The sequence below is a fragment of the Selaginella moellendorffii genome, unplaced genomic scaffold, assembly GCF_000143415.4.
Source record: "Selaginella moellendorffii unplaced genomic scaffold, v1.0 SELMOscaffold_25, whole genome shotgun sequence".
Lineage (NCBI taxonomy): Eukaryota > Viridiplantae > Streptophyta > Lycopodiopsida > Selaginellales > Selaginellaceae > Selaginella > Selaginella moellendorffii.
In genome coordinates, this window is record NW_003314286.1 from 1,541,412 (window position 1) to 1,567,581 (window position 26,170).

At 48.5% G+C, this 26,170-nt stretch overlaps 10 protein-coding genes and 1 long non-coding RNA gene across 12 annotated transcripts; 6 read left to right on the forward strand and 5 right to left on the reverse strand.

The window, feature by feature from the left end:
- Positions 1-475: 475 nt before the first annotated feature.
- Positions 476-2,516, reverse strand: LOC9636873 (cytochrome P450 704B1). Its single transcript, XM_024679477.1, has 6 exons — positions 2,129-2,516; positions 1,866-2,081; positions 1,508-1,795; positions 1,106-1,453; positions 850-1,059; positions 476-794 (listed from the first exon to the last, which is right to left on the reverse strand). The coding sequence occupies exons 1-6, from the start codon at positions 2,420-2,422 to the stop codon at positions 618-620; spliced, it is 1,533 nt and encodes a 510-aa protein (XP_024535245.1). The 5' UTR covers positions 2,423-2,516; the 3' UTR covers positions 476-617.
- A 927-nt stretch (positions 2,517-3,443) lies between these two features.
- Positions 3,444-4,017, reverse strand: LOC112347878 (EC protein homolog). Its single transcript, XM_024679441.1, has 3 exons — positions 3,908-4,017; positions 3,783-3,833; positions 3,444-3,654 (listed from the first exon to the last, which is right to left on the reverse strand). Exons 1-3 carry the CDS (start codon positions 3,985-3,987, stop codon positions 3,501-3,503), a joined length of 285 nt encoding a protein of 94 aa, XP_024535209.1. The 5' UTR covers positions 3,988-4,017; the 3' UTR covers positions 3,444-3,500.
- A 31-nt stretch (positions 4,018-4,048) lies between these two features.
- Positions 4,049-7,009, reverse strand: LOC9637415 (cytochrome P450 704B1). Its single transcript, XM_002974802.2, has 7 exons — positions 6,851-7,009; positions 6,082-6,772; positions 5,814-6,029; positions 5,472-5,756; positions 5,007-5,378; positions 4,677-4,880; positions 4,049-4,386 (listed from the first exon to the last, which is right to left on the reverse strand). Exons 2-7 carry the CDS (start codon positions 6,427-6,429, stop codon positions 4,210-4,212), a joined length of 1,602 nt encoding a protein of 533 aa, XP_002974848.2. The 5' UTR covers positions 6,430-6,772; positions 6,851-7,009; the 3' UTR covers positions 4,049-4,209.
- A 1,088-nt stretch (positions 7,010-8,097) lies between these two features.
- Positions 8,098-9,802, forward strand: LOC9636874 (probable 2-oxoglutarate-dependent dioxygenase ANS). The gene is made up of 4 exons (XM_002974596.2): positions 8,098-8,803; positions 9,040-9,289; positions 9,367-9,444; positions 9,503-9,802. Exons 1-4 carry the CDS (start codon positions 8,253-8,255, stop codon positions 9,743-9,745), a joined length of 1,122 nt encoding a protein of 373 aa, XP_002974642.2. The 5' UTR covers positions 8,098-8,252; the 3' UTR covers positions 9,746-9,802.
- On the reverse strand, positions 8,668-9,280 carry LOC112347879. Its single transcript, XR_002992886.1, has 4 exons — positions 9,167-9,280; positions 9,015-9,118; positions 8,857-8,935; positions 8,668-8,781 (listed from the first exon to the last, which is right to left on the reverse strand). It is a non-coding gene; the product is annotated as an uncharacterized LOC112347879 (long non-coding RNA).
- A 33-nt stretch (positions 9,803-9,835) lies between the features above and the next one.
- On the forward strand, positions 9,836-13,877 carry LOC9636875 (intersectin-1). Its single transcript, XM_002974597.2, has 13 exons — positions 9,836-10,033; positions 10,155-11,076; positions 11,126-11,383; positions 11,440-11,639; positions 11,692-11,766; positions 11,825-11,896; positions 11,948-12,046; positions 12,097-12,280; positions 12,329-12,394; positions 12,445-12,697; positions 12,750-12,813; positions 12,868-13,440; positions 13,509-13,877. The coding sequence occupies exons 1-12, from the start codon at positions 9,914-9,916 to the stop codon at positions 13,207-13,209; spliced, it is 2,655 nt and encodes an 884-aa protein (XP_002974643.2). The 5' UTR covers positions 9,836-9,913; the 3' UTR covers positions 13,210-13,440; positions 13,509-13,877.
- LOC9636876 (biogenesis of lysosome-related organelles complex 1 subunit 2) lies at positions 13,321-13,766 on the forward strand. The gene is made up of 2 exons (XM_002974598.2): positions 13,321-13,440; positions 13,509-13,766. Exons 1-2 carry the CDS (start codon positions 13,321-13,323, stop codon positions 13,764-13,766), a joined length of 378 nt encoding a protein of 125 aa, XP_002974644.1.
- A 159-nt stretch (positions 13,878-14,036) lies between the features above and the next one.
- Positions 14,037-16,529, reverse strand: LOC9636877 (MDIS1-interacting receptor like kinase 2). Its single transcript, XM_002974803.2, has 2 exons — positions 15,402-16,529; positions 14,037-15,339 (listed from the first exon to the last, which is right to left on the reverse strand). Exons 1-2 carry the CDS (start codon positions 15,898-15,900, stop codon positions 14,126-14,128), a joined length of 1,713 nt encoding a protein of 570 aa, XP_002974849.1. The 5' UTR covers positions 15,901-16,529; the 3' UTR covers positions 14,037-14,125.
- Positions 16,530-16,700: 171 nt separating this feature from the next.
- LOC9637417 (serine/threonine-protein phosphatase 1 regulatory subunit 10) lies at positions 16,701-18,468 on the forward strand. The gene is made up of 6 exons (XM_002974599.2): positions 16,701-16,806; positions 16,871-16,936; positions 16,990-17,119; positions 17,180-17,291; positions 17,353-17,983; positions 18,043-18,468. The coding sequence occupies exons 1-6, from the start codon at positions 16,737-16,739 to the stop codon at positions 18,393-18,395; spliced, it is 1,362 nt and encodes a 453-aa protein (XP_002974645.1). The 5' UTR covers positions 16,701-16,736; the 3' UTR covers positions 18,396-18,468.
- Positions 18,469-18,511: 43 nt separating this feature from the next.
- LOC9636878 (transmembrane 9 superfamily member 2) lies at positions 18,512-21,077 on the forward strand. The gene is made up of 9 exons (XM_002974600.2): positions 18,512-18,864; positions 18,924-19,146; positions 19,215-19,609; positions 19,663-19,749; positions 19,802-20,003; positions 20,072-20,236; positions 20,296-20,412; positions 20,473-20,675; positions 20,737-21,077. Exons 1-9 carry the CDS (start codon positions 18,689-18,691, stop codon positions 20,954-20,956), a joined length of 1,788 nt encoding a protein of 595 aa, XP_002974646.2. The 5' UTR covers positions 18,512-18,688; the 3' UTR covers positions 20,957-21,077.
- Positions 21,078-21,141: 64 nt separating this feature from the next.
- On the forward strand, positions 21,142-25,534 carry LOC9636879. Of its 2 annotated transcripts, XM_024679427.1 has the most exons (16): positions 21,142-21,440; positions 21,513-21,778; positions 21,837-22,062; positions 22,136-22,384; positions 22,445-22,560; positions 22,613-22,705; positions 22,764-22,851; positions 22,905-23,131; positions 23,192-23,376; positions 23,436-23,635; positions 23,691-24,026; positions 24,087-24,188; positions 24,256-24,553; positions 24,630-24,778; positions 24,831-25,115; positions 25,163-25,534. In XM_024679427.1, the coding sequence occupies exons 2-16, from the start codon at positions 21,525-21,527 to the stop codon at positions 25,319-25,321; spliced, it is 2,967 nt and encodes a 988-aa protein (XP_024535195.1). In that variant the 5' UTR covers positions 21,142-21,440; positions 21,513-21,524; the 3' UTR covers positions 25,322-25,534. The 2 variants fall into 2 exon arrangements, with proteins under 2 accessions (XP_024535195.1, XP_024535194.1); XM_024679426.1 differs by having other exon boundaries at positions 21,142-21,778.
- The last annotated feature ends 636 nt before the right edge of the window (positions 25,535-26,170 follow it).

Consider the following 26,170-nt stretch of genomic DNA (forward strand, 5'->3'; position numbering starts at 1 on the left):
TTGGTTCAATAACAGATTGAGAGATTTCGGAACAACAAGCCAATGGTATGGTTTGGTTCTCGCCTGCGTGAAAAGGTCTATTAGTTGAATTTGATACTTTAGAAAACCTCTATACATGTGCTTCCAGAGACAATGGTACCGGAGCATACTGTCCCAAGGCTTTCATTATCTCACAAGGATGTTCATTGGAAAGCATGATATCAAAGACACTCAGGTATTAGAATTATAGAAACTTTTTTGTGCTTTACTAATTCTGGTTTTATTTCAATAGTGTGGGTTTAAATTATTTACTAAATCAGCAGCTAAAAAATTATTCAAAGAGCTCTCAACCAGTAGGTGGTCTTTCGACGTGGAACTAATCATGCTTTGCAATGTTTATGGCATCCCAATCACTGAAGTTCCAGTTGATTTCACAGACATTCCGGGCTCCAAGATCACCACATTAAGCTTCATCCATACCATCTACGAACTGGCATGCATAGGCTTCAACTTTAAAATCAAGAGAGCTGTGTGTTCTCAATATGAGCAGCTCCTTACAATGTTTAGTTGAATCGAAGATGGCGACAAAGATCGGCCACTCCGGTCTTTACCCATTTTTGTTTCTAGTCATTATCCCGTCACCTTCTCAGTGGCACGACTTTAATGCCAGAAGCCAGAGAAATCGTAGCCATCACGCGGTAGTGGAGATTCTGGTTGGGAACGAGACGAAACTCAAAGAAGCGACAGAGAAGCGCCGCGGTGATCTTTATCTGGAGATAAGCGCTGTCTTTGCCAAGGCAAACGCGAGGCCCTGCCTGTGAGAGGAGAGGTTTTAAGATTTAAGATGGCTATAGCGAAGATTTCAAGAACCTGGAATGCTGTGAACTTGAAAGGTGACGAGTTGAAATCCCAGTCGGATCCATCGACGGCGCGCCATCTCTCCGGGCGGAAGTCCGCGGCATCGGGCCCCCACAGTGATTCCATCCGGCCCATGCAGTATGGCACGTAAGACACGATCTCACCTCTTCGGACGCGCGTGCCATCCGGAAGAACGTCGTCGCTGGCGACGCCTTTAAAGTTCTGGAGATCAAGTTAAAAAACGAGATTCTGAAGCAACTTTACGTACCAGTGGCACGGATGGATAGAGGCGCAGGGTCTCGTTTACTGCGGCGTGGAGGTAGGGGAGCTTGGCCAGCGCCTCGAGCGTGAGGAGCTTTGCAAAACTTTCCATGGAGCTTGGGTCATCGTCATGGTGTTCGTGTTGCCGGCTGGAGTGATCAAAGTCGAGAAGCTCCGAATGGAGCCTGGCCTGGCAATCGGGGTGAGAGGCAACCATGTAGATGAAATACGAGAGCGTCGCGGCGGTGGTGTCCCTCCCAGCGATGACGAAGTTGAGGACAATGTCGCGGAGATAAGCGTCGGAGGAACTCTCGTCCAGTAGCATGAATCGCGAAAGAAGATCTTTCTTGCGAGCCTGGAACAAAGAAAGCATTGCATGAAACAGAAGGGCAAAGAGAAAGTTTCTTACGCGAAGATCCTCGTTCTCTTTGGAGAGCTGGATCCTCCTCTTGCGAATGATATTGTACGTGAATTCGTCGACCGTGGCCAGGTTCTTCGGGAGATCCCCCTCCTCGCCGATTCGCAGCAGCCTCTTGAGCTTCCAGAAAGGATCCGCAAAGCGAAAGGAGACTATGGCGTTGCATCGGTCGAAAGCGGCCGCGAAATCGTTGTGCGGGAGCGTCGAGGAGAGGAGGCCGAGGTGTACGCCAAATCCCAGGTTACAAATCGTGTCGAGCGTCATTCGCAGGAAGAGATCCTGTGATCCAAAGAAAGAAATATTTCGCGATTATCTAAGAACAGAGAGCGAGAGGAGAGATCTTCCTTGCCTGCATTTCCAGGGAGGTCTTGTTGGATGCCGCGGCACGCACAATCCGGGCGAGCTCCAGCGCGTGATCCCGGAACACGCTGCCGCTCCACTCCCGCAAAACCCTGGACGCGAACTCGAAGCTGGCCGTCTTGCGCTGGCTCTTCCACGCCGCGCCATCGGCGTTGAAGATCCCGGCGCCCAGCAGAGGCTGGAATTTCTCCCGGAAGCGCTCGCCCTGCGATCATTCACACACTCCCTCCATTTGGAGATCATACAAGATACCTTTGGGAAGTTCTGGAATCTTGTCTTGAGAATGTACTCTACATTGGCTGGATCCACCGTGAAGACGTAGGACTGGCCAGGAATCCACAGTGGCACGGTGCTCGTGCCCTGGCTCTGGAATTTCTCCAGGAGCAAGTCGAAGATCCGGTGGTAATTGGCTAGAACTTCCACCGTGTGGCCAATCAGTGGCAATCCTCCATCGCGTCCTCCACCTCGCGAGAAGCGGTGGATTGAGAGCAGCGCTAGCACCAGCAGCAGCAATCCCAGTAGGATTTCCAGCTGCAACATTTCCATTTCTTTTGCCTTATCCTTGGCTCACGTTCTTTTCCAGGATATCAGTATACTGGCGAAGCCTAAATGCTGGACAGTTGATGTCAAGATTTCATTTCCCACCATTTGCAACAATCTGGAATTGGACCGGACGATTGTTCCATGAAAAGTAAAAAGAGGGGAAGGATTAACATCTCACCATTTCTAGCACCTCACCACTCTCAAGTTTCCGATGCCTATGCCCAGATTGGCATACACCCAGATTTGCCATACACAATACACCGATCGTCAGCATCGGCATCGTATAAGGGACACACTTACTTGAATCACCCGTAGACTTAGCAATAGAAGTACGTCACAGCAAAACCTCCCAGATTGAATTTTCTCTAGCCACAGTAAACCTCGCTCGGATCGTCAAGATTCTCATCACATTCATGAGACAGGTAGCAAGCATATTGCACTGCTAAGTTGCATTACTCAGGAATGCTTGAATTTGAACCTATTTGGATTTGAAACTTAGGTTCTTTCTACTGCTGCCAACTGTGAGATACAGCCCTAGAGCCAGGGCTGTGAGATCCGTGCAATCCCAGGTCGCCAAGGAACTCGTTCGCCTTCTCACTCACTGCCAAGCAGCAGCAAGTGTCCGGATCTGCGCAGCTCCAGCTGCCTGCCATGAGCGCCAAGCCAGTTGGAATCAAGAGAGCGAGCGATAATATGCCGAGGAGAGAGCCTCGGCCGTGCATGTAAGTGCCGCATTCCCCACTTCTGTCAGTCTCACAAAGCTTGAATGCTTTAGGAGCAACCTTTTGTACCAGTAAGAATCATATTCCCTTCGTTAAGGAAGAAAAGAATGCTGTCCTTCGGCCAGCACCTGGTGACTTGAGTCTGAGTTTGAGCTTATCTTTTTGAGTGAAAATGTCAAACCCAAAATTGCAATGGATAGACTTGCATGGCAGAAAACAGTTGTTGCACCTCTGCCTTCGCTCCCTGGCCACAACTCATTTGCCCACGAAAACACCCATACAACCATGTGGTCCCGAACCTAAAATAGAGCTCTTCGTTTATTATATTGATTTTATGGCAACCACAGTACTACTTCTGCTCAACCTTGCACTGGCTTAGGGCAAGTGCACGTCTCGCAGCTGCAGGTCCTGCCGCACTTGCAGAATGGCTCGCCGGATGCCGTCATCTTGGCGCAGGTACACGTCTCGCAGTTGCAATTTGCGCCGCACTCACAAAACACCCCCTCGTGACCACTGAAAAGAAAAAACACAGGAACCCAAATAGAACAAAATAAATGCAAGAATTATATGATTTCAAAAGATCAAACTTTCGAATCCAAGATACCCTTCCAAGAATAATTCAAGGGATTATCTCAACTTACCCTCGTCCGGTTGCGGAGGTTGCACCACCACTGGTCGCAGTGGCAGCACATCTGCAAGCATCGCAAACCACCATCGAGTTAGCAAAAACCGATACAGATTTGCAAAAGAAGCAAGGGAATCTTACTTGCAATCGTCCCCGCAGGGGCAGGGAGACCCGGAAGCGCAACCGGCAGTGCAGTCACAGGTGTTGACAGTGGTGGCCATCACGCAGATCAAACAAAGAAAAAGAAAAGAGAGAGGAAAAAGAGATTGCGAGAGAGATGGATCGAGTGATTCGTTTCAAACGAGCCCTCCATTTTATAAAACAACCCCATGCAAATGGAGAGCCCGCGTGGCGCGCGCAGCCACCGCCAATTGTCCGATTCCTTCTTTTTTTGGAGCTAACCCTCAAAACAAGTATATAAGCTTCTGTGCATTGTTTGGTTTCTATCTTTCGGACGCTGTGACGCAAAGGCCGTTTGCCATGGAGAGAATTGCCATCATCCGGTACTTGACTTGGTGGCCCGGGACGAGCTCGAAGCGGAAGAATCGGCAGAGCGTCGCGGCGGTCATCTTCATCTGGAGATAAGCACTGTCCTTTCCAAGGCAAATTCGAGGACCCGCCTGCATGAACAAAACGAAAACACGACGAGAATTTAGATATCCTTTCCTGTTGAAACGATCAAGAGCTGCTAGTGTGTGGAAGGAATAAGAAGAACACGGAACACGAGAGAGAGGAAGTGGCAGACCCCACGCCAAGAATATGATCACAAGGACCAAGGAGAGACCAAAGAACTTTAGCATCGAACTTTCGCTTTCTTTTTTTTTTACTCTCTCGCAGCAGCTCAGGAAAGAGAAGGAAAGTTTCCACACCACTCGCATGCTTCTCAGAGAGCACTGAAAGGAGGGAGTACCTGGAATGCGGTGAATTTGAATGGCGAGACGGGCTGGAAGACTCCGTCCTTGGAGAGCCATCTCTCGGGCTTGTACTCGCGAGCGTCTTCTCCCCAGAGCGACTCCATCCGTCCCATGCACCACGGAACAAAGTTGATCTGGTCCCCGGCTTTCACTTTCTTTCCGTCTGGAAGCGTATCGTCGGCCAGCACGCCTTTAATGTCCTGGGACACACACACACAAAGGTGGTCACAGTTAGGTGCACGCTATACAAACAGTCATACATCTACCAAAATAAGTGCCTGCCAAACTGACTAACGCAAAGGAGAGAGACGAGGAGAAAAGTTTACCTCTGGCACGGCTGGGAATAGCCGGAGTGTCTCGGTGATGGCCGCGTGAAGGTAGGCCAGCTTTGCCAAAGAGTCATACGTCAGGAGCTTGGCGAAGCTTGAAATTTGAGACCCGGCCGTAGTGTCTTCGCTGGCTTTAATTGCTGCCGTTGACATCTCATCGGTCTCTAGCTTGCAAAGCTCCGCGTAGATCTTGTCCCCGCAGTCTGGATGAGTGGCCAGCATGTAGACAAACCACGAGAGCGTAACAGCGGTGGTATCGCGGCCGGCGATTACAAAATTCAGCACAATGTCGCGCAATGTCTTGTCGTTGATCTGGTTCTTAGGATCGTCACTGAGCAGCATAAATCGAGATAGAATGTCTGCCTTCTTCTGCAAAACAGCAGAGAGCGCGTCAGCAACAAGTCACGAAACCGAGTTTCTCTTCATTCCTCAAATTCCTCGAAGAAGAAAAATTCGTCTTACTTCGTCTGCGCACTTTCCCTGTAGCTCAGCGCGCCTTGTCTTTATCACGTTGTATGTGAAGTCGTCTACAATCTTGGCATTCTTTGCGAGCTGAGCCTCGCGGCCGAGTTTAAGAAGGCTGCCGACCTTCCAGAAGGGATCGACGAACCTGTTGGTGACCCAAGCGTTGGCGTTGTCGAACGCTATCGCAAATTTGTTCTCCGGCAGGGAAGCGGACAGCGTTCCAATCTCCACTCCAAATCCTAGCTTGCAAATCGAATCCAGTGTCATCCGCATGAACAAGTCCTGCGCACGTGTATCGCTTGAATCAGCACAAAGAAGATTAGAGCGAGACGAAGTCACCTGCATATCGAAGCTTTGTCCTCTGCTCGTGCACCCCGATACGATATCCGCCAGTTTGACGGCGTAGTCTCTAAACACCACCGTGCTGAAGTCCCTCAGAATTTTGGAGGCGAACTCAAAGCTTGCGGTCTTCCTCTGCCGTTTCCACACCTCGCCATCCGAGTTGAATATCCCGTCTCCGAGAAGAACTTCCATGATATCGTGAAATTTGTCACCCTGCAAAGAAAATTCTGAGAGCTCGGAAAAGAAACCGCGGCGCATCCATTACCTTTGGATAGTTCGCGAAGTTGTTCTTGAGAATGTGCTCCACCACGTCGGGGTCGACTGTGTAGTAGTAGTCGAAGGTCGGCATTGGCGCTCTGAATGTCTTGGAATTGTAGAGCTTCTCGTTGCGCAAAAACTTTTCGAGTAGGAAATCGTGCATGTGATCATAGTGCTTAGCCAGTTGCAACGAAGAACCGAAGATAGGAAAAATCGTGAGGAAGGAAGGATAATTTCTTCGTTGTCGTGCGTAGATTGCCAAAAACCAGCCCAGCGTCGCTACTAGAAACACGGCCGTAAGTCCCCAGCTCGAGCTAAAGCTTGAATTCATGTCGCTGCTTGCTGTGGACGACATAGCGGTGCTGAGCCGCGCCCCAAACCAGACCTTTCCCGCTGAAGAAGAGCAGAGGAGCACGCCAAGTTGAAGGAGAAGTCGTCGAGCCTTTTGAAAACTCTCCAATCGTTTCGCAGCTCTGTTTATGCTGAAACTTTTTCTCGAGGACGAAGACGTTGTGCGTGATATCGTTCCCCGGGCAGCGGATTAAGCGTCTTAAGCAGAAGTGGTCAGAAGAAGCGGTACCCACACCAAAAGAATTGCTACAGCGAGTGTGATTATAAAAATAATTCTTTGGAAGATCATACGAGAAGCACCCGGCGAGGATAAGTAATAAGCAGCTGAAAGAGCACTAGACACCGACCTGCATATGAGTTTTAGTTCCCGAAGTGTTTGAACTCTACCAAGAACAAGCTTGAAAGCTGAAGTTGCGATTGCATACCTCGTCCCTAGAATATATATGGGTTCCCGTCCGCCCGCATTACATATATTCAACTTTGGTGGACTTCCTGCAAAGAAGCCTGCCTTTGGGAGTGGGCATGGTGCCAGACGACTGAGAACACTTTGAACCGTGAAGCGCCTGTTTGAAAGAGAGCGGTAGAAATTTTTGCTGTATAAAAAAAAGAAAGTGAGTCGGGTGACATATCAATTTTGAGATAAAAAACACCTACCTTATTGACTATGGAGTGAATCTGATCCTTCGCAACTGTGACGATCAAAGGTCTACACGATGGTCCTCAAAAACATCCTTGCACGGAATTAAAACCGGAGCGAAGGTCAACGTTGTGCCAAGTTTCTTCCTTCGCGATGCTTCATAGAATCGGTCCATTGATGGCACATATATCTACCAGCGGAAATTTGATTTTGTCGTCGAGCCGATTTGTTTGTTTCTTGAAACGATCGCGGAGACGTTGACGGCCAGCCTCGGTCCATCATAGTTAAGTTGGTATGAACAAATACCAAAGTCTCTCTTCCCGCATCAAGTTACAGTCCTGCAAGTCGCAACTTCCTCTTTCGAGAAAGAGCGGTCTCGAGTGAGTTATACGCTGTATGACAAAGTAACGATGTCAGCAAGTGTTTGAGAACCGAGATTATACCTTTCGGCTTGACGCCTGGAGATTCCGCCAACGAAGCTCACTTGCATGCCGATACGTGTCGCAGCGGTTTACCATGAGAGAGAGAGAGAGAGAGAGAGAGAGAGTGCGCAGCAGGAAACCAAGAAACGCTCGGATGCGGGGGCTCCAGTTGATCAGGATGCCTCCAGGGAAGAACTGAAGAAAAGGAGCGAACAAGGTGAGACGGTGATCAAGGGAGGAACCGGTGGCAAGTCGCTGGAAGCTCAGGAAAATCTCGCCAAAGGCCGCAGTAAAGGTGGGCAGTCCGGTCAAACATGAAGAACTTGGTGAAAAAACTTATTTAGCATGTGTTGTTTTTGTTGTAGTTTGTTTTAAATCTGTGAAAAAGAGAGAAGCACCTTTTAGTTTCGAAGAAGTTTGAACCGTATGATCTACTTTTTACTTGATCTCAAACTTTTGGCTTCCGATGCAACGGCACGAGATAAAACAAACTATGGCAGATGGGCCGCTTACGTCTCCAAAGTGGCCCCAGTTGCTAAAGTTTCTTTTATTAAAAGAAAACTGCTTGTACCTTGTCGAAAGCGGAGGCCAGCGCTGATTGATTGCCTGAAGTCCTTTAACGCATCACAAGCACCACTACACCGTGGGTTGCCAGCTTTTGAAGGCTAGAACGAATCTTTCCTGCAAAAAACTTCAGTAGATAAGGTCCAAGTATCCCACCTCGGCATCTAGGATCCTCCAAGCGCTTGCTCTTCTGATGTATCAGGTATGAATGCTGATTTCCTGATCCATCAAGAGTTAGAAACACCAATCCCAATAATGGTGGAGGAAGAGCTGACCTGGAAAGAGCCCGTCCAAAGAGTGCAAGCACTTGCAGAGAAAGGTCTCAAGGAAGTTCCTCCATCTTATATACGGCCTGTATCAGAGCGCCCCTGTCTGGATAAGCAGATCCATCTCGGTGACGATGGTTCAATCCCGGTTATTGATTTCTCTGGCCTGGAAGATCACCGAAGAGAGGATACCATGGATCAAATCTCGCGTGCCTGTGAGGAATGGGGGTTCTTCCAGCTGATCAACCACTGTGTTCCTGTACCCGTCATGGACCGCACCGTTGCAGCAGCCAGAGAGTTCTTTGATCTTCCACTCGAGGAGAAACAGGTATATGCTAACAAGCCTTGGTCGTTGGTAGGCTACGGGAGCCGCATAGGAGTGACGGAGGGAGCCATCCTCGACTGGGGCGATTACTTTCTCCATTATCTCTGGCCTCTGGACAAGCGAGACGTTGATCAGGAATGGCCTAGAAAACCAGCTTCATACGTGTAAGTTCTTCACCCTGTTCATGCTTTGGAAGGAAAAACAGAATGACACTTACCAGCATTTGAGTCCAAAGTTGTCCATTTGGTTGCCATCTCTCAGCACCAAAAATTCAATCATCCTTTCTCGATTTCCAGCTATAAACATCAGGCGCCTCATAGCTTTAGCCGCAAAGATTGCCGGAAATTTCACAAAAAAACTTAGCAAAACACTTACTTGGATCTTTCCTTTTGCTGCGCAGGGAGACCCTGGACGAATACACTCACGCGCTCCACAATCTTTGTAGCCGCTTGCTGGAAGCTCTATCCGAGAGCCTAGGGCTGCGAAAGGATTACATTGGCGAGATCTTTGGATGGCCGGACACAAACCTGGTGCTGCGCATCAACTACTACCCGCCGTGCCCGTCGCCAGATCTCACGCTTGGCGTCGGCTCTCACTCCGACGGCGGTGTTATCACATTCCTCCTCCACGACAACGTCCCCGGCCTCCAGGTTATCTTAAACCCTAAACTTGAGTTTTGGCGCCAAAAGCAGTCTTTTAAAAATTTGGGGGAATTTTTCTCTTCCAGGTTCGCAAGGGAGATCGCTGGCTGCTGCTGGAGCCGATCCCCAACGCGATCGTGGTGAACATCGCGGACCAATTGCAGGTGTGATCCACGATTCCGAGCGAAATTTTGAGGGATTTCAGCAACATTTTCCTGCCAGATTCTCAGCAATGGGCGATTCAAGAGCGTGGAGCATCGCGTAGCGGTGAACAAGGACACCGTGCGAATGTCCCTGGCGACGTTTTGCAATCCAGATGTGGACACGATCATCGCTCCAGCCGAGGATCTCGTGAACGATGATAATCCCGCGCTCTACAGAGCCATGACCTATGGCGAATTTTTGGAGTCGCTCTGTAGGGATGGATTGAAAGGGAAGGACTATGTGGAGTCCTTCCGGAGATGAGAGTTTTGTGTTGATGCGGGGGTTCGAAACTCTATATCATCATATTTTCATTGCGAACGGAGGTTCGAATCTCACCCTGGACACTAAGAATCTAATTTTGTTTTGGCTGGATATTCCATTTTATTTTGCTCGAGAGGAGGAAGGAGAAAGGGTTCGCCCGGAGCGGCGATGGATCCTTTCGAGAGTTTCTTCCGCCAGGCGGATGTGGACGGCGACGGCAGGATCAGCGGGATGGAAGCTATCGCCTTCTTCCGGGGCGCCGGATTGCCGCAGATCGTCTTGGCCAAGGTATGAATTCGCGCTCGCTTTGTCCCGGATTTAGGTCTTTGGAAATGCCTGCATTCTCCGGACGAGCTGGACGATGGTTTTCCCGGGCGGCTGAATCGATTTCTTTGCGCATTCTTGACAGATCTGGCAGCTCGCGGATCAAGCGCAGCGAGGGTTCCTCACAAAGCCAGAGTTCTTCCACGCGTTGAAGCTCGTCACTGTCGCGCAGTCTGGGAGAGAATTAACTCCGGAGATCTCCAGAGCCGCATTGCTAGGGCCAGCGTCTACGCAAATCCCACCTCCAAGAATAATTCCAGCTCAAGCGCCAGTGTCCTCGCCTTCGCCACCGCCAGCGTATAGACCACCTTTGCAAAACCAACGAGTAAGTTATACTGGGCAGCAGCCGGGCCTCACTCCAGAGCCTCCGGCTCGCCCGTTCCAGCCACCACCTCCAGTTCCAGTTGCTACCACCAGCGCCGCCACTCCAGATGCTTTCGGTGCTCCATCGTTCCAGGCATTCCCGGAAGCTCCAAAGCCTCTGGTCAGCCAAGTTTCCACGTCCTCGATTCTTGGAGCAACCCCGAGCTCGAGCACGACTCCAACTAGTGTGTCTAGTGCTCCAGCGGCTTCTTCGACTCCAACGTCCTTTGCTGCCGATGGCTTTGGAGGTGAATCATTCAAAGCTTCTCCATCCCCGCGGCCTGTGCTTCCCGATGACTTTGGAGGTGATTCATTTTCTGCGGATTCTAGCCAGGCAATCGTTCCAGTCGCAACACTTGGTCCTAGCCCGACCGTTGGTCTCGGTACGGCCATTGTTCCAGTTACAGCGCTAGCTCCGACGCCTCCTCCGGTGCAGACTTTCGGCCAACCAGTTGACGTTCCGAGTTCTCCTGCAAGGCCTTATGCGCCACCGGTTCAAAATATCCATCATACCTGGCCGAAGATGACACAAGGAGATATCGAACGCTACAGCCAAGCATTTGCCAGTGTGGACTCTGATAGAGATGGGAAAGTTCGTGGGGATCAAGCGCGGGACGTGTTCTTGAGCTGGGGTCTTCCCAGAGGTAAGTTTGTGTTCTTATTTCAATGGAAGTGAAGTGCTTGTTTTTACAGACGTGCTGAAGAAGATATGGGATTTGTCCGACCAAGATGGAGATAGTATGCTGTCTTTAAGAGAATTCTGTATTGCATTATATTTTATGGAGCGCTATCGAGAAGGTCGACCTCCGCCTTCAGTCTTGCCTGCAGGCTTCTTACCCGAAAATCCATCTCCTTCTCCACAGCAGTTTGTCCCTACTCCTGTTAGACCTCCTGTTCTTCCTCCACAACGATCTTTGGGACCTGGTGTTCCAGTCATTCCTCAGGAGACAGGTGCGTAGTTCATTGATTTTTATTCTAATCTATCTTTCTAAGTTACATCGTTGCAGGTCCAGTGACGCTACCAGGAAGCCAAGGTGCAGGTCTGATGCCTTTGCAAGCAACTGCAGATTCTGCTCCACCTGCGCAAACTATTCAATATAAGTCTAGAGCTCCTCCACTGGAACCGGAGCTTGTAACGCAGCTCAATAGGGACGATCAGGGGAATTTGAAGTCAAAATATCAGGAGGCGGAAATTTTGGACAGAAAGGTATTGTTTCTTGTATCAACTTGTTTCTTTACATTTCTTTCCTTGTATATAGGTGTTCGATCTCGACAAAGACATAAAACACGCTACCGAAATGATCGATTTTTATCGAGCGAAATTGCAAGAAATAGTTGAGACTTTAAAGCTCTACTCGTAGTAAGACTTACGCGTGTTTTTTCATCTTCTAGATACTGTTCAAAACTAGAACTGATAATCACCTGCTGGAGATCACTGAGAGAGTAGCTTCCGACAAGCGTGAGGTTTGTAGGTGTGGCCGCACTTGTTTTTGCTCACTGATAGATAAAGTGCAGGTTGAGGCGTTGCGCAAAAAATATGATCAAAAGTTCCAGCAAGCTGGTGAATCCAACTCGCGGCTTTTAGCTGAAGAGGCTGCATTTCATGATATACAGGTTTAGCTTTCAAGTCTTACATTCTTTTTATACTAATCCCTTTTCACCAGAGAAGAAAAATGGAACTTTACACCGCCATAGCAAAGATCGACCAAAGCGCAAAGAAGGAGGGGCTTCAGGAGCGTGCAGAAGAAATATCTGGCGATTTGAATGAGCTAAAGACGTTGCTGAATCAACGAGCAAAGAAGCTTGGCTTGCGTGCGAGACCTTCCTCTGCTATGGAGCTGCCATTTGGTAAAATTTTATGCTAGTTATTTGGATTTTTAAGACTGGCTTTTCCAGGATGGCAGCCAGGTATTCAAGAAAACGCTGTGGATTGGGATGATTGGGACAAATTCGACGATGAAGGTTCGTGTTCTGCGTGAAGACATAAAGCGTTGAATAATTTGGTTTTATAGGCTTTTCTTATTTTCAACAAGTCGAAGAAACGAAGAAGCCTGCCGAAGAGAAGAAGGTGGCCGAAGAAAAGAAAGCTGCCGACAAGAAAGCGGAAGATAGTCCTTCAGAAAATGGTTCTACTGAAACTCTCAAGGAGAACCACGTGGAAGAGAAGAGTCCAGACGCTAACACACTCGAAGAGAAACCGGAAGAGAATGCTCCGGAAAAACCAGAGGAGAAACCAGTAGAACACGAGCAAGTTCCCCCTGAAAGGTAAACATTTTGGATCGTGGTAAGGAGAACTTAACATGTTTTCGTCCAGCAGAAAGAACTCGGTGCCGGACTGGTCGAGCGTGTTTGGCGACGAGCCCGCTTGGAACTTGAGCCAGGTAAATCTCCTTCGCGAAAACTTACAACAAGCATTCGAGCTTTGTTTTCTCCAGGACTTCGGGAAGAATGCTGCTGTGGACGGACAAGTATCCTCGTCGGGAGGTTTCATGGGTCTGAGATCCATCAAAACTTCCACCTCTGCTGCGACGAGCATAGCCGGCGATGCATCAGTCCCAGAGACGCCGCTCTTCAGCACTCTGTCACCTCCGACGCTGGACGATCAACGGAGCGTGAGAGGGGGCGATGAATCCGTCCCCGAGACACCGCTCTTCAAGTCCCCGGATCAACAGGGCAGCCGGAGTTCGTTCGCGAGATTCGACTCGTTCGGCCACCACGGCAGTTTTGACGATCCGGGCACCTCGTTCGATGGCACGAACCAGTGGAGCACATTTTAGGAAAGGTTTTTACCCGCCATTCATTCATGGAATACAGTGAGCTTTTTTGCGTTTAAAAAATTTGACTGTTACAAGTGGGCACGATGGAGGATTTTAGGGTTCTTCGAGACGATGGAGGATTCTCCTCCTCCTCCTCCTCCTCCTCATTCCCTTGTTGATTCTTCTTCTCTGGCGAAGGCGATGGGGGGCTTGGCGCTCAACCTCGCCAGCGTCGCGCGCGGGGAGCTCCAGGTGCGTGGAATGCCGGCGGCGAGGAATCGCGAGATTTTGCGAGAGATTTCTTAGGTTTGTCCTGGCAGGGCGCCGGCACCCACGCGGAGCTGATCGAGAAACTCAATCTCAAGGTGGGCACCGAGTACGACGACTACGCCGATTTCGCGTCGGGGCTGCTCGTGTTTGTGGAGCGGCTCAAGCAGCAGAACGAGTCGCTGTGCAGCAACCTCAAGGTCATCCAGGAGATCGACGACGAGGTCCGGCACCTGGAAGCCATCGTCTCCACGCTCGACGGCTACACTGCCACTCTCGAGACCAAAATTAAAAACGCTTACAACGCTTGAGAGTTACTTGTAGATCTATGATCTATATCACCTCCTATCTCCTCTTTTTTCCGGGCTAAAGGGGACTATAACATGTTTATCTATCTATGAAAATCTTGTGGGTAATTCTCATTCTTTCAAAAACGCAATATGGAACCTTGAGCACTGAAAATTTATTTGTTTGTTTGCAATTAAATTTGCGAGTAGATGAAATTCAGACATCTTTAATATTCCATTTTATTTCTAGATCCACTTTCACTAACTATAGCATTCCAAGAATGAAATCCACCCAATATATATATTCATTTATTCATATATTATTTACAAAGTTTTACAATGCCATAATACCCCACAAGGAGCATAAGACTGACAATCATATGTCATATAACCTCTTTTTGCTTTAGCAACCCAACAGTTTGCAGATAATACCTGATCCGCTTGGTTAGCCAAATCACGGACGACTCTGACACAAGAGACATAACAGCCCAGAAGCCGCCACATAATCCAACAGCTACACCGACCGCAAATGCTTTACCATCAACAAAATTGCCATTCTCATGTTCCTTGGACAGTGACGATGAATCTTCAGGTTCAACCGTGCATGCCTTGTTCAGAAGACTGCCACACAATCCTGGGTTTCCAGCAAAGGCTGAAATGTCATTGAATGTGCTGAATTGTGCTGATGTCGGGATCGGTCCAGAAAGGTTGTTGTTGGAGACATTGAAGTATGACAGGGATGTCAAACTAGTGAGCTGGGGAGGAATCTGACCGCTGAGCTGATTATCGTAGAGCTGGAGGAGTATGAGGCGAGTTGCATCCGCTAAAGTGGACGGAATGGGGCCGGACAGCATGTTGTCACACAGCCAAAGGTGTTGAAGGTTTTGCAGCTGTCCAAGCTCGGGTGGTATGGATCCGCTTAGCTTGTTCTCGCACAGGTCCAGCACCGTGGGGAAGAAATCATAAGAGTAGGAAAGTATCTTCGCTGCATCACCACCTGAAGGAGATAGATTGTTTTGAAGTTGCACACCGCTAAGGTCGGGATCAAATTGAGGTTTCATGGGAAACTTCAGATAATTGAGACTTCCCAGCTGTGGAGGAATGCTTCCAGTGAATCTGTTTCGGTACAGAATAAGGTGCCTGAGATTCGTGAAGTTTCCAAGCCAGGGAGGTATGGGACCTTCCATCCGATTTGTTGACACTGAGAGATACCTGAGCGAGGCCATGTTCTTCACTGCGTCTGGAAATGGACCGCTAAGCGAGTTGTAGCCAACATCCAGCATCTTCAGTGACGTGAGTCCACTGAAGCTTGGAGGCAGATTACCTGTGAGATTGTTTGCAGTGAGGGCAAGAATCCTGAGGTTGGACAGGTTGCCTATGCTGCTGGATATTTCACCACTGAGGACGTTCCTCATAAGAGCCATCTTGCGCAAGAGGGTGCAGTTGGAAATCTCGGGTGGGATAGAACCGCTGAGCTGATTAGATGCGAGAATCAAATGCTGAAGATTTGTGAGATAGCCAAGCTCAGGCGGTATAGAGCCACTCAAAGCGTTGCCTCCCAGATCAAGTTCCCGGAGTTGCACGAGATTCCAAAGGCCTGCAAAATGAACTTAACGATCAACATACGAGAGAAGCCATTGTGCAGAAAAGCCCCTAGACCTTGAGGAATGGAGCCTGTCAGATCGTTTTGCCCCAGATTAAGGTACTTGAGCGCCCGGATGGTCGAAATGCTTTGGGGTATGCTGCCAGACAAAGAATTATTGCGCAGATTGAGCACCTGAAGACGGGAGGAGGCATTGTACTGACAGCCATCAAAGGTGAGGTGTCCACTGAGATTGTTGTTGGAGAAATCTGCAAACTGAAGCAAAGGGAGTCTACACCAAACAGGCCACAACTTTCCGCTCAGACCGGCACCCGTCAGGTTCAACTTGAGCACAAGATCGCTCCGCTTGTTCCAGACAATTCCTCTCCAGGAACTTGGATGCCCTGAATCATTCCAGCTCGATAGTGTAGCTCGTGTTTGCTCATCCAGTGTATCCTTGAAACAGAGCAGCAATGACTTATCTCCAGATGCTTTTGAACAAACGTGCTCAGGTTTGCAGGATCGGGGCCACTGCAGTGCACTAAGCACCAGAACCAGCAACATCAAATGCGCCATTGCAAGAACGGTGGAGTCTATTCTGCTCAAGAAACCGAAACCAACTATATATAGTGAAGGAAGAATTGGACAAACACCTGAAGATTTAGGAACAGGCAAATTGGATGAATGGAAAATTTGGAATGGATTACAGAGAGCGTCACAGAGAAAGAAGTTTCCAAACAAAATACGTGTTCTTGAAAGGAAAATGAGTTCACACTGTCCCGCTAAAAGGAGGCGTGCCGAATTGTCCTAAGCACACCATCTCCAGGTTGCGACGGATCAGCTCAAGTCACCATCAACTCCAGCAGTGACTCTTGCTCGCTTTGCCGTCAACTACGGGTGCGCCTCTACTCAACGTTCACACGCACGACTTGCCCACCTTAACATCTGAAGATGCGGCAAAGTACCTCAAAGACATGTAGGAACGCAGGCCTAATTGCAGTCAGCCCTCAAGAGAGATGTAGTAAGTGTGAGGACAAACTTAGTGAAAAATTTAGTATGCTGCGGTCACTACCAGCAAAGGTTGGATCCGTTGCGAAAGAGGCGGGCGATGGTGCTCCTGACGCTCCTGAACCTTGGAGATCAACGATGAGGTCCGGCACTGGAAGCCATCTCTGAAAATCTTGGGTGGGTCTGGGATTCTTTCATCGATCTGTAAATTCATGGGCCAACAATCCGTTCGAGATTGACACGCACATCAGTCAGGAACTTAGGGCTCCTCAGAAGCCACTTAGAAGCAAGCACGTAGGCTCGATTTCTCCGCGTGGCGCGTCACGACGCGTTTCGTACGCATACCGTACGGCGGTCCCGAGCACTATATTGAGGGAGCTTTCGATAGGTTTCTTGTGAGAACTATGGGAGCCGGGAGATTGAGCGGCAGCCTGGAAGTGACGCTGGTCTCGGCCACGCTGCTACGATCCGAAGGTAAGATCGCATCGATCTCGGGAGTGGAAAGGTTTTGAGATCTTTTCTCTTGTTTTTGCCCCAGATTCGCTAGATACTTACGCGACTGTGCGATGTGGAACGCATCAGTCTACTACTCACACCGCCAAAGGTATGCTCGTTTTCTAGCTCCAGAAATTTTTTAGCTTTGAGGTTTCTATCCAGATCAGGGAGGTCTCCCTAGCTGGAACAAGGTTTTCAAGTTTAAACTCGATGATGAAAACGAAGCCGAGACTATTCTTGTGGAGGTTTTCGGTGTCAAGCCCGAGCTGGATGAGCTCATCGGTCTTGTCAGGTAAGAAAAAGTTTTTCCTTCTTGTGGTTTCCGACACTTGATTGAAAAACTGAAACGCAGGATACCGATCTCCAAGGCCGTTTCATCCGACAGGGAATTGCTCGCATTGACAAAGCCAGGAGGTGGCGAGTCTGGTCAGATCAAAGTTAACTTCAACTGGATTCCTTCCAAGGTAAGCAATTTTCCTTTCGTCCTTGATCGAGTTTTCATGCCAACTTTCGTGATCTCCACAGGATAGCGAGACCACCAAGGCTTTCCACCCCAGCGCTCCATATCCAGCAGGAATCGAGACAGCATTCTCCGACTTGAAACTCTCCAAGTCTCAAGAACAGCCTGGTGAAGCTCCATATCCGCCACCACCATCCTACGCTCCTCCCGCCTCCACAGTCGAGTCCCCGCCATACCCTCCAAGCTATCCTCCAGCATCCGGAAAGAAAGCTCCAGACACTTATCCTCCTTACAGCAGCGATCCAATCTATCCCCCGGAAGGGGGATCGATCTCACTCCATCCTCCACCGTACCACGCCAGTGACTATCCTCCGCCACCTCCAGTTCCAGCGTTTCCATCGCCAACTTACGCTCCACTCACGGAAGAAATAACGAGCCGAGGCCTGGGTGACAAGCAAGACAAAGGCAAGCACGGCTATCCTCCATCCGGCTATCCTCCGCAAGATCCTTACGGCTATCCTGGTGGCTATCCTCCCGCTCCCGGTGGCTATCCCCCGGCTCCAGGGGGTTACCCCCCGGCTCCTCACGGTGGCGGCGGCTATCCCCCGGCCGGGTATCCTCCGGCTCCTCCTCACGGTGGCGCCGCTGGATATCCTCCAGCCGGGTATCCATCGTCCTCGGACTCTCGCTTGGGAGGTAAGAAGTTTGCTGGTTTACCCAAACTTTCATGAAATTAACATTGTATGAACTCACAGGCCATGGAATAGCTGGAGCTATCGCTGGTGCCGCCGCGAATATGCTCGGCGGTGGAGCTCATGGAGCTCACGGCGGGTATGGCTATGGTCACACTCCCGGTTATGGTCACGCCCCTGGTTATGGTCACGCCCCCGGCTATGGACACGCCCCCGCCCCCTTTGGGTATGGACACGGCCACGGCCACGGTAAGCATGGTAAGCATGGTAAGCACGGTAAGCACGGGCACTACGGCGGTGGATACATGGTTGGCCATGGCGGTGGTCACTATGGTGGTCACCATGGTAAGAAGTTTGGCGGCAAGCACGGGATGTTTGGCAAGCACAAGGGCGGCAAGTACGGCAAATGGAAGTAAAAGTTGCTCGTAGCATTATGCTTAACTCTAATCGTTGTTATTCTACTTTAATAAAAATGCCATCGTGTAAATATATTATATTTTACCCCTTGCTCTCGCGCTGGATTGTGTTTCTACACGCTTGCCGAGGCGACTGCGAGAGAGCGAGCGCGTCCTCCTCGGCGCGCGCCGCGATCTGGGATCCACATTCGCGATCGGATGCCAATTCCGCTGGCCGGCCGCTCGTTGTAGGGTAAGATCTGAGCTGCGCGTCTAGGGTTTTAGATTCGGCAGAGAGGGAGAGCAAGGGGGAGATGGTCCAGCTGGGAGGAATGCGGCGCTGCCTCGCCGCTTGGATCCTGCTCGCGCTCGCCACTGCTGCGAGTGGCTCCCTGCATCGATCGATTCTCAGCGCCCGAGATCACACTTATGGCGAGAATGACAAGGTCCCTCTCTACGCGAACAAAGTCGGGCCATTCCACAATCCCAGGTAGGATTGGACGGATTTTGGGGATTTTCCTCTTAAGGATTTTTTTCTGTTGCTCGCAGTGAGACGTACCAGTATTTCGATCTGCCCTTCTGCGAGCCATCAAATCTCAAGCACAAGAGTGAAGATTTGGGTGAGGTTCTTGAGGGCGACCGAATGGTGACCACTCGGTATAACATCACTTTCAAGACTGACAAAGAGACGGAAGAGCTTTGCTCTTTCAAGCTCGAGCCGGAGACGAAACGCAAGTTCCGGAGTGCTATTGAGCAAGACTACTACTTCCAGGTTTGCTTTTTCCCCCTTCTGTTGACGTCTAGTACCATTCGCTCACTTTTTTTCTCTGGATTTGGCAGATGTTTTTCGATGATCTCCCCTTATGGGGCTTTGTTGGAAAGCTCCAGACCGACGAGAAAAAGGAGGAGCGCTACATGCTTTTCACGCATGTCCATTTCGAGATCGCATTTAATGACAATCGGGTGATCGAGGTCACTGTGTCAACCGATCCGGATCACGCCGTGGATATCACCGATGATGAGCCCACCGATGTGAAGTTCACTTACTCCGTGAAATGGAAGAAGACACCGATCACCTTCGACCGAAGGATGGAAAAGTATCAAAAGTATTCTTTTCTGCCGCAGCATTTGGAGATCCACTGGTTCTCGATTATCAACTCCTGTGTGACAGTGCTTCTATTGACGGGGTTTCTGGCAACGATTCTCATGCGCGTCCTGAAGAACGACTTTATCAAGTTTGGATCTTACCTCTTCACTTTGAGCTTTACTAACGCCTCTAGCTTTTCAGGTATACTAAAGAGGATGAGGAGGATCCAGAGGAAACCGGGTGGAAATATATCCATGGAGACGTTTTCCGGTTTCCAAACCATCCAAAGTAAGAACTTTTCAAGAGATAGTTCTCTTGTCTCATGTGTGTGGCTTGGCAGTATGTTTGCGGCTGTTATTGGAAGTGGAACGCAGCTTCTAGTTCTTGCGTTATGTATCTTTGGCTTGGCTCTGGTGGGAGTGTTCTATCCGTATAACAGAGGAGCGCTCAACACAGCATGCCTCGTAATTTATGCTCTGACAGCTGGTATTTCTGGGTACGTCTCTGCACACTTGTACCGTCAAATGGGAGGTGAAGCCTGGGTAAGAATAGTTTCCACTTGACTTCCAGGTGTTTGGTATCTCACTCAACTCTGGACTAAACCTTTCAGGTTCGAAATCTCCTGCTCACGGCATCACTTTTTTGCGGTCCTTTGTTTTTGGTATTTTGCTTCAACAACACCGTTGCTATATCATACCGGTCTACGGCTGCACTTCCGTTTGGAACTATCGTGATCATCTTCATTATCTGGGCGCTCGTCACGTTCCCCTTGACAGTAAGTATACTCGGGCGTCCTGCCTTGCGTTTATTCATCTTTTTGCTTTCCTTGTAAAGGTTCTTGGAGGAATTGCTGGCAAGAACAACAAGAATGAATTTTACGCACCTTGCAGGACCAAAAAGTTCCCGAGAGAGATTCCTGCGCTTCCGTGGTATCGGAAAACCATCCCTCAGGTGATTGAAACTTCTCTACTTGGTTCCAGTTAGTTGCTCACAACGCACGCTTTGCCGCAGATGTGCATGGCCGGTTTCCTTCCTTTCAGCGCCATCTATATCGAGCTGTACTATATTTTCGCCAGTGTCTGGGGGCACAAGATCTATACAATTTACAGCATTCTATTCATCGTCTTCATCATTCTGATCATCGTGACTGCGTTCATCACCATCGCTCTCACGTATTTCCAGCTCGCAATCGAAGATCACGAATGGTGGTGGAGGTGAGCTTTTTCTCGTTCTCTCTTTCTGATGGAAGAACTCAAATCAATCGCTCGCTCGCAGGTCGGTCTTTTGTGGTGGATCCACTGGCCTGTTTGTCTACGGCTACTGTTACTACTACTACTTTGCGAGATCGGACATGACCGGCCTGATGCAAACTTCCTTCTTCTTCGGCTACATGGCGTGCGTGTGCTATGGTTTCTTTTTGATGCTTGGCTCCGTGGGATACAGGGCCTCGCTCCTCTTCGTCCGCCACATCTACAGAGCGATCAAATGCGAATAAAGAAAACCAGAGAGGTGATTGCTCGGCTGGACTTGAGATCGTTCTTGCATTTTGTTAGAAAGAAAAACTTCTATGGTATCATAGAAAGCAAACTATAAAGGATATACTTCGAATCGACCAATCGGGAGCTAGCATTTATCATCCGGGATTTGCGAGAAGCTGTGATATCCATTGTGGGTATTTGCCGGGCGCTAGATTCGATCACCAACTCCTTTGGGTTGCCCATTTGGACTTTGTTGCGTGGATTGACGATGGAGCTCTTGCCTCTCCAGAGATTTGTGGAAGTCTTTGGGTGAGGTTCGCTGTGCTTTCGTCATTGGAGGGGGGCGAATATGCTTCCATATCCCTCGCAAAATCCTAAAGTCTGGAACCCTAACAGGGGGCAGAAGGGAAAAAAGGGAGCCGAGCAGTCGAGATTGCGGCTTAGGGCGGGGCGAGCTCGCTGCTGCGCACCAGGGTTTGGATCGGCCGCTCCGCGATCGAGGTAGAAATTCTAGAATGCGGTGAAGCTACGGGCTGGGCTGATTGCGCTGCTGAAATGCGCTCTGATTTGAAGCTGCTGATCGAAATGGACCGGGTGAAGGAGATTCTCACCCACCAGTACTCGTATCCTCACGAGCACTCGCGCCATGCGATGCTCGCGGTGCTGGCCGGCTGCCTCTTCTTCATTTCCACGGACAATTTCCACACGCTGATTCATCGGTTTGACAACAATATCAAGTGGTGGTCCATCTATGCGTTCCTGCTGGGATTCTTCTACTTCTTCTCATCGCCTTTTCTCGTCAGGACGATCGAGCCGAGCTACTCGAATTTCAATCGATGGTACTCTTTCTTGTTAGATTGAAAATTATGATTTTTCTTTCTTTTTGCTTTATCTCAGGTATGTTCTTTGGTTGCTTGTTGCGGCAGTATATCATCTTCCAAGCTTCCAATCCATGGGAGTTGACATTCGGATGAACTTATCCCTCTTCCTTACGTTATTTATGGCATCGGTGCTCATCCTCGTCCTCTTTCATATCAGCTATCTGGGATTGTGGTATCTGGGCCTTGTTGCTCGTCTTGCTGGAAATCGCCCGGAGATCCTCACAATTTTGCAGAACAGCACGGTTTGTTTCTCCTTTAGTTTCCATTTTAAAATTCCTTCTCACTTGTTTCTTCCGTCGTCTCTTCTTTTTGTAGGTGCTGAGCATTGCATGCTGCGTTTTCTACAGTCACTGTGGAAATCGTGGGCCTAAAGGTAAACCTTTGGGAAGGCAACTGTCGTCCACGGTGCTGTTCGAGAACTTATTACACTCGAATCTAACAAAATGGATAAACAACTGGCCTCCAATGCACGAAGTAAAAGAACAAGTGTGTCACAACTGGCTTGGTCCGGTTGGGTCGGCGGCCGACTATCCCGTTTTCTCAAAGTGGGTTGTTTATGGCGAGGTATGAAGCGCTAATTGCAATATGTCGGTGGGATATGATTAACAGCCTTGTGATTTCTAGATGGTTTGTCATGATGCTTGCGTTAAAACATCGGAAAACATTTCTCCCATATTTTCCTTATGGGCGACGTTTATCGGACTCTACATTGCGAACTATATCGTTGAACGCTCCACGGGGTGAGTGGAGACTTTCACCATGTAAACTGAGTAACAAAACCCTTTTGTGCAGGTGGGCCTTGACACATCCTCAGCCGTCCGGTGCACGACGACGAAAAATTGTTACGGCTCCAGAGTTTCTCGATATGGTTCCATGGTACTCAGGGTACAGTGAAAGAACCTTGAGGACGCTGATTTCCTGACGCTGGTTCTAACTTTTGCAGAACGTCAGCCGACCTGTTTAAAACAGCGTTTGATCTTGTGATATCTGTGACGCTGTTTCTTGGTCGATTCGATTTACGCACTATGCAGGTAACGTTCTTTTCTTAGTTTGTTCTTTTGTATCTAATATGCTTTGGCTCCAGGCTGCCATTAGTAAAGCACAACAAACTGAAAAGGACGGGTTCCTATATACACATTTTCATAAAAAAGAAGAAATGTGGTTCGATTTTATGGCTGATACTGGAGACGGGGGTAACTCTACATATACTGTAGCCCGTCTTCTCGCTCAACCATTTCTCAAAGTTAATGTTGGCGGCCGAGAAACTGTTCTCCAGCGTAGTAGTTTACTTCTTCTTGGAGGCGATCTTGCGTAAGCTTCAATATTGTTCTCATGCATCAAACAGATTGTTTTGCCTTCTATGTTTTGCAGCTATCCAAATCCTTCTCCAACGTCTTATGAGCAGCGTCTTTTTCGACCATTTGAATATGCAATGCAGCCCCCAAAGTTTTACAGGCCGGAGCATATCGCTGCTACGAAACCAGAGCTTCCTGATAATGTGGAGAAGCTTCAAGCTTATGTTGGTCCTCAGTGTTTTGCAATTCCAGGAAATCACGGTTGGTGCTTACTATTCAGTTCACTTGCAGTTCTTCTTATACATGTATTATCGTTTCAGATTGGTTTGATGGACTCGAAACATTTATGCGATACATATGTCACAAAAGCTGGCTTGGAGGCTGGTTACTGCCTCAAGAGAAGAGCTACTTTGCCTTGCAGCTGCCACACGGATGGTGGGTGTTCGGTCTGGACCAAGCTTTACATGGAGACATAGACTTATTCCAGTTTAAATATTTTTCCGAGATTGCCAAAGAGCAGGTACTTATCCTTGAATCAATTACCTAGGTGTGTTAAGGTGTTTCTAATGGCACAGGTGGGATCAAAGGACTCGGTGATTATTATTACTCATGAACCGACCTGGTTACTAGATTGGTACTGGGAAGGGTCAACAGGAAACAATGTTTCTCATCTAATCAAGGATCACCTGAAAGGCCGCTGTCGTCTACGCTTATCGGGTGATCTACATTTTTATATGCGTCACACGGCAGGCCCAGCAGCCGAGAATCCAGCCAGTGTGCAGCATTTGATAGTGAATGGCTGTGGCGGAGCTTTTCTTCACCCAACTCACGTCTTCACAAAGTTTTCTCAGTTTGAAGGCACAACGTACCAAAACAAAGCCTCGTACCCTTTGCCTGTAGACTCCAGAAAGGTATCCCGTTTTGGTGCTTTTCTTAATTTGTTTCTCCTTTCTGACTCGTGCTCTTTTCAGATTGCATTGGGAAACATTCTGAAGTTTCGAAAGAAAAACTGGAGATTTGATATCATTGGAGGAGTTTTGTATTTCGTCCTCGTTTTTTCCATGTTTCCTCAGGTACTCTGCAGTTCTAAATTCTGCCGGATTCGATTCATCAATTCTATTTCTCTTTTATTTCCTGTAGTGCGATCTGGATAAATTTTTTCAGAAAAACACATTCTTTGGACATACTCGGCAGTTCTTCAATACAGTTGGACAGGTAATATACTTTCTACTAGAGGATTCATATGTTTCGCTGGGGGGACTATTTGGGATGCTTATTCTAGCGGTGCTCTTTGTCCCTGGAAAAGTTTCTCGCAAGAAGAAATTTCTTATAGGATTCCTACACTGCTGTGTACATTTAATCGTTGCGATCGGCCTCCTGCTTCTGTTGGAGCTTGGGATCGAGACTTGCGTTCGACATGGTCTGCTGGGCAATGCAGGTACGTCGATTTCTTTTCTTTTCTTTTTATGTTTCCATTGTAATCTGAACACCGGTTTCTTTTGTTGGATTCGTAGGCTACCATACCTTGTACGAGTGGTATCGATCAGTTGAAAACGAGCATTTTCCTGACCCTACGGGTTTACGTGCTCGTATGGAGCGTTGGACTTTGGGCTTGTATCCCGCGTGCTTAAAGTATTTGATGTCAGCTTTTGATGTTCCAGAGGTAAGGAAAAACATTCCGTTTGCAGTGGCGGTTTCTGAACTGGATTGTGCAGGTGATGGCTGTGACAAGAAGTAATATTTGCAGGACAGGATTGGATTCTATGTCCCGAGGCTTCAAACTCATCTATTACTCCTCGGTCTTCCTCTACTTTTGGGTTTTCTCTACGCCGGTGGTATCGTTTATCTTTGGAAGCTACTTATATACTTGCATCAACTGGCTGAACTTACACTTTGACGAGGCGTTCTCGTCATTGCGCATTGCAAACTACAAATCCTTTCTGCGGTGCCATGTGACAAAGACCGGCGATTTGGAAGTCTATACTCTTGCAGTTGACAAGGTAAACAAGCTTCTTACTTTCTGGTGACAACGTCACCTTTCATGCAGGTTCCAAAGGAGTGGATGTTGGATCCACTCTGGGACGAGGAGCAATCAGTGTCTCCCTCTTACAGCAGGAAGTATCCGAGTCAGTGGATACCTCTTCCACCTTACAGGGATGCCAATTGCAACGTCCGGGTGATCGACCACTTTGTTGTAAGCAAGTAAAAGGGAAACAGACTTGTTTATAGAATGACAGGCTCGAGAATGGCCTAGGACACAAGTAAGCCCGAGTTGGGAAGCCACTGGATTGGGTTTAAAGATTTTTGAGCGAATACCAGCTTGAAAGCTTGTGCGATTTACCCGTCGTGGACTTTGCTTCGTTATTGCTAGATGCAAACAGCACTTGCGTTTGTCTTTAACACCATGGTCATTCCTACACTGTAATTTGCTTTATAGAAGCAAACCCTCTCAAACTCACCTAGTACATGACTTCACATTTCACAATTGTCATTGCTACTAGTCTTTGCTGATGAGTAACTGTCTGAAGTAGAACAACTTAGATTTTGGATCATCCAAAGTTTCCCATGAAACTTGTAATGCAATGGAACTCATGGAAAGCAGAGAAACTTTCTGAGCTGCAACACTGGGATACTTTCCGAGTTATAGTGGACCCTCAACTATTCAGATTTATATCTGTTGCTATAATTTTCATCTTCACGAGCTAGCGTCCAGTTTTTCAGCTTGCGCAAGAATACGTGGAAAGTAAAGTAATTGCCGTCCCTACCCTTCCATATTCTAATCAGGAGATTTGACACATCCAATAACAAGGTATACTTTGGTCTTCCCTGATAGGACTCTCAGTCTTGCGAGCGCAGCAGCATTTTGTTGGTCGACAAAAGCGATCAAAGCCATTGCGATCTTGGTATCTAGCATTGGAGAGCGCATTTAAATAGACGTTACTTTTCTTTTAGACAAGCAGCAAACATACGTTCGAGAGTGTTCATTAGATGGGACTGGGTATGATATTTGCGACTTCTCCACCTCTTCTTGGCTTGTGCCTGTACAAGCGAGCTC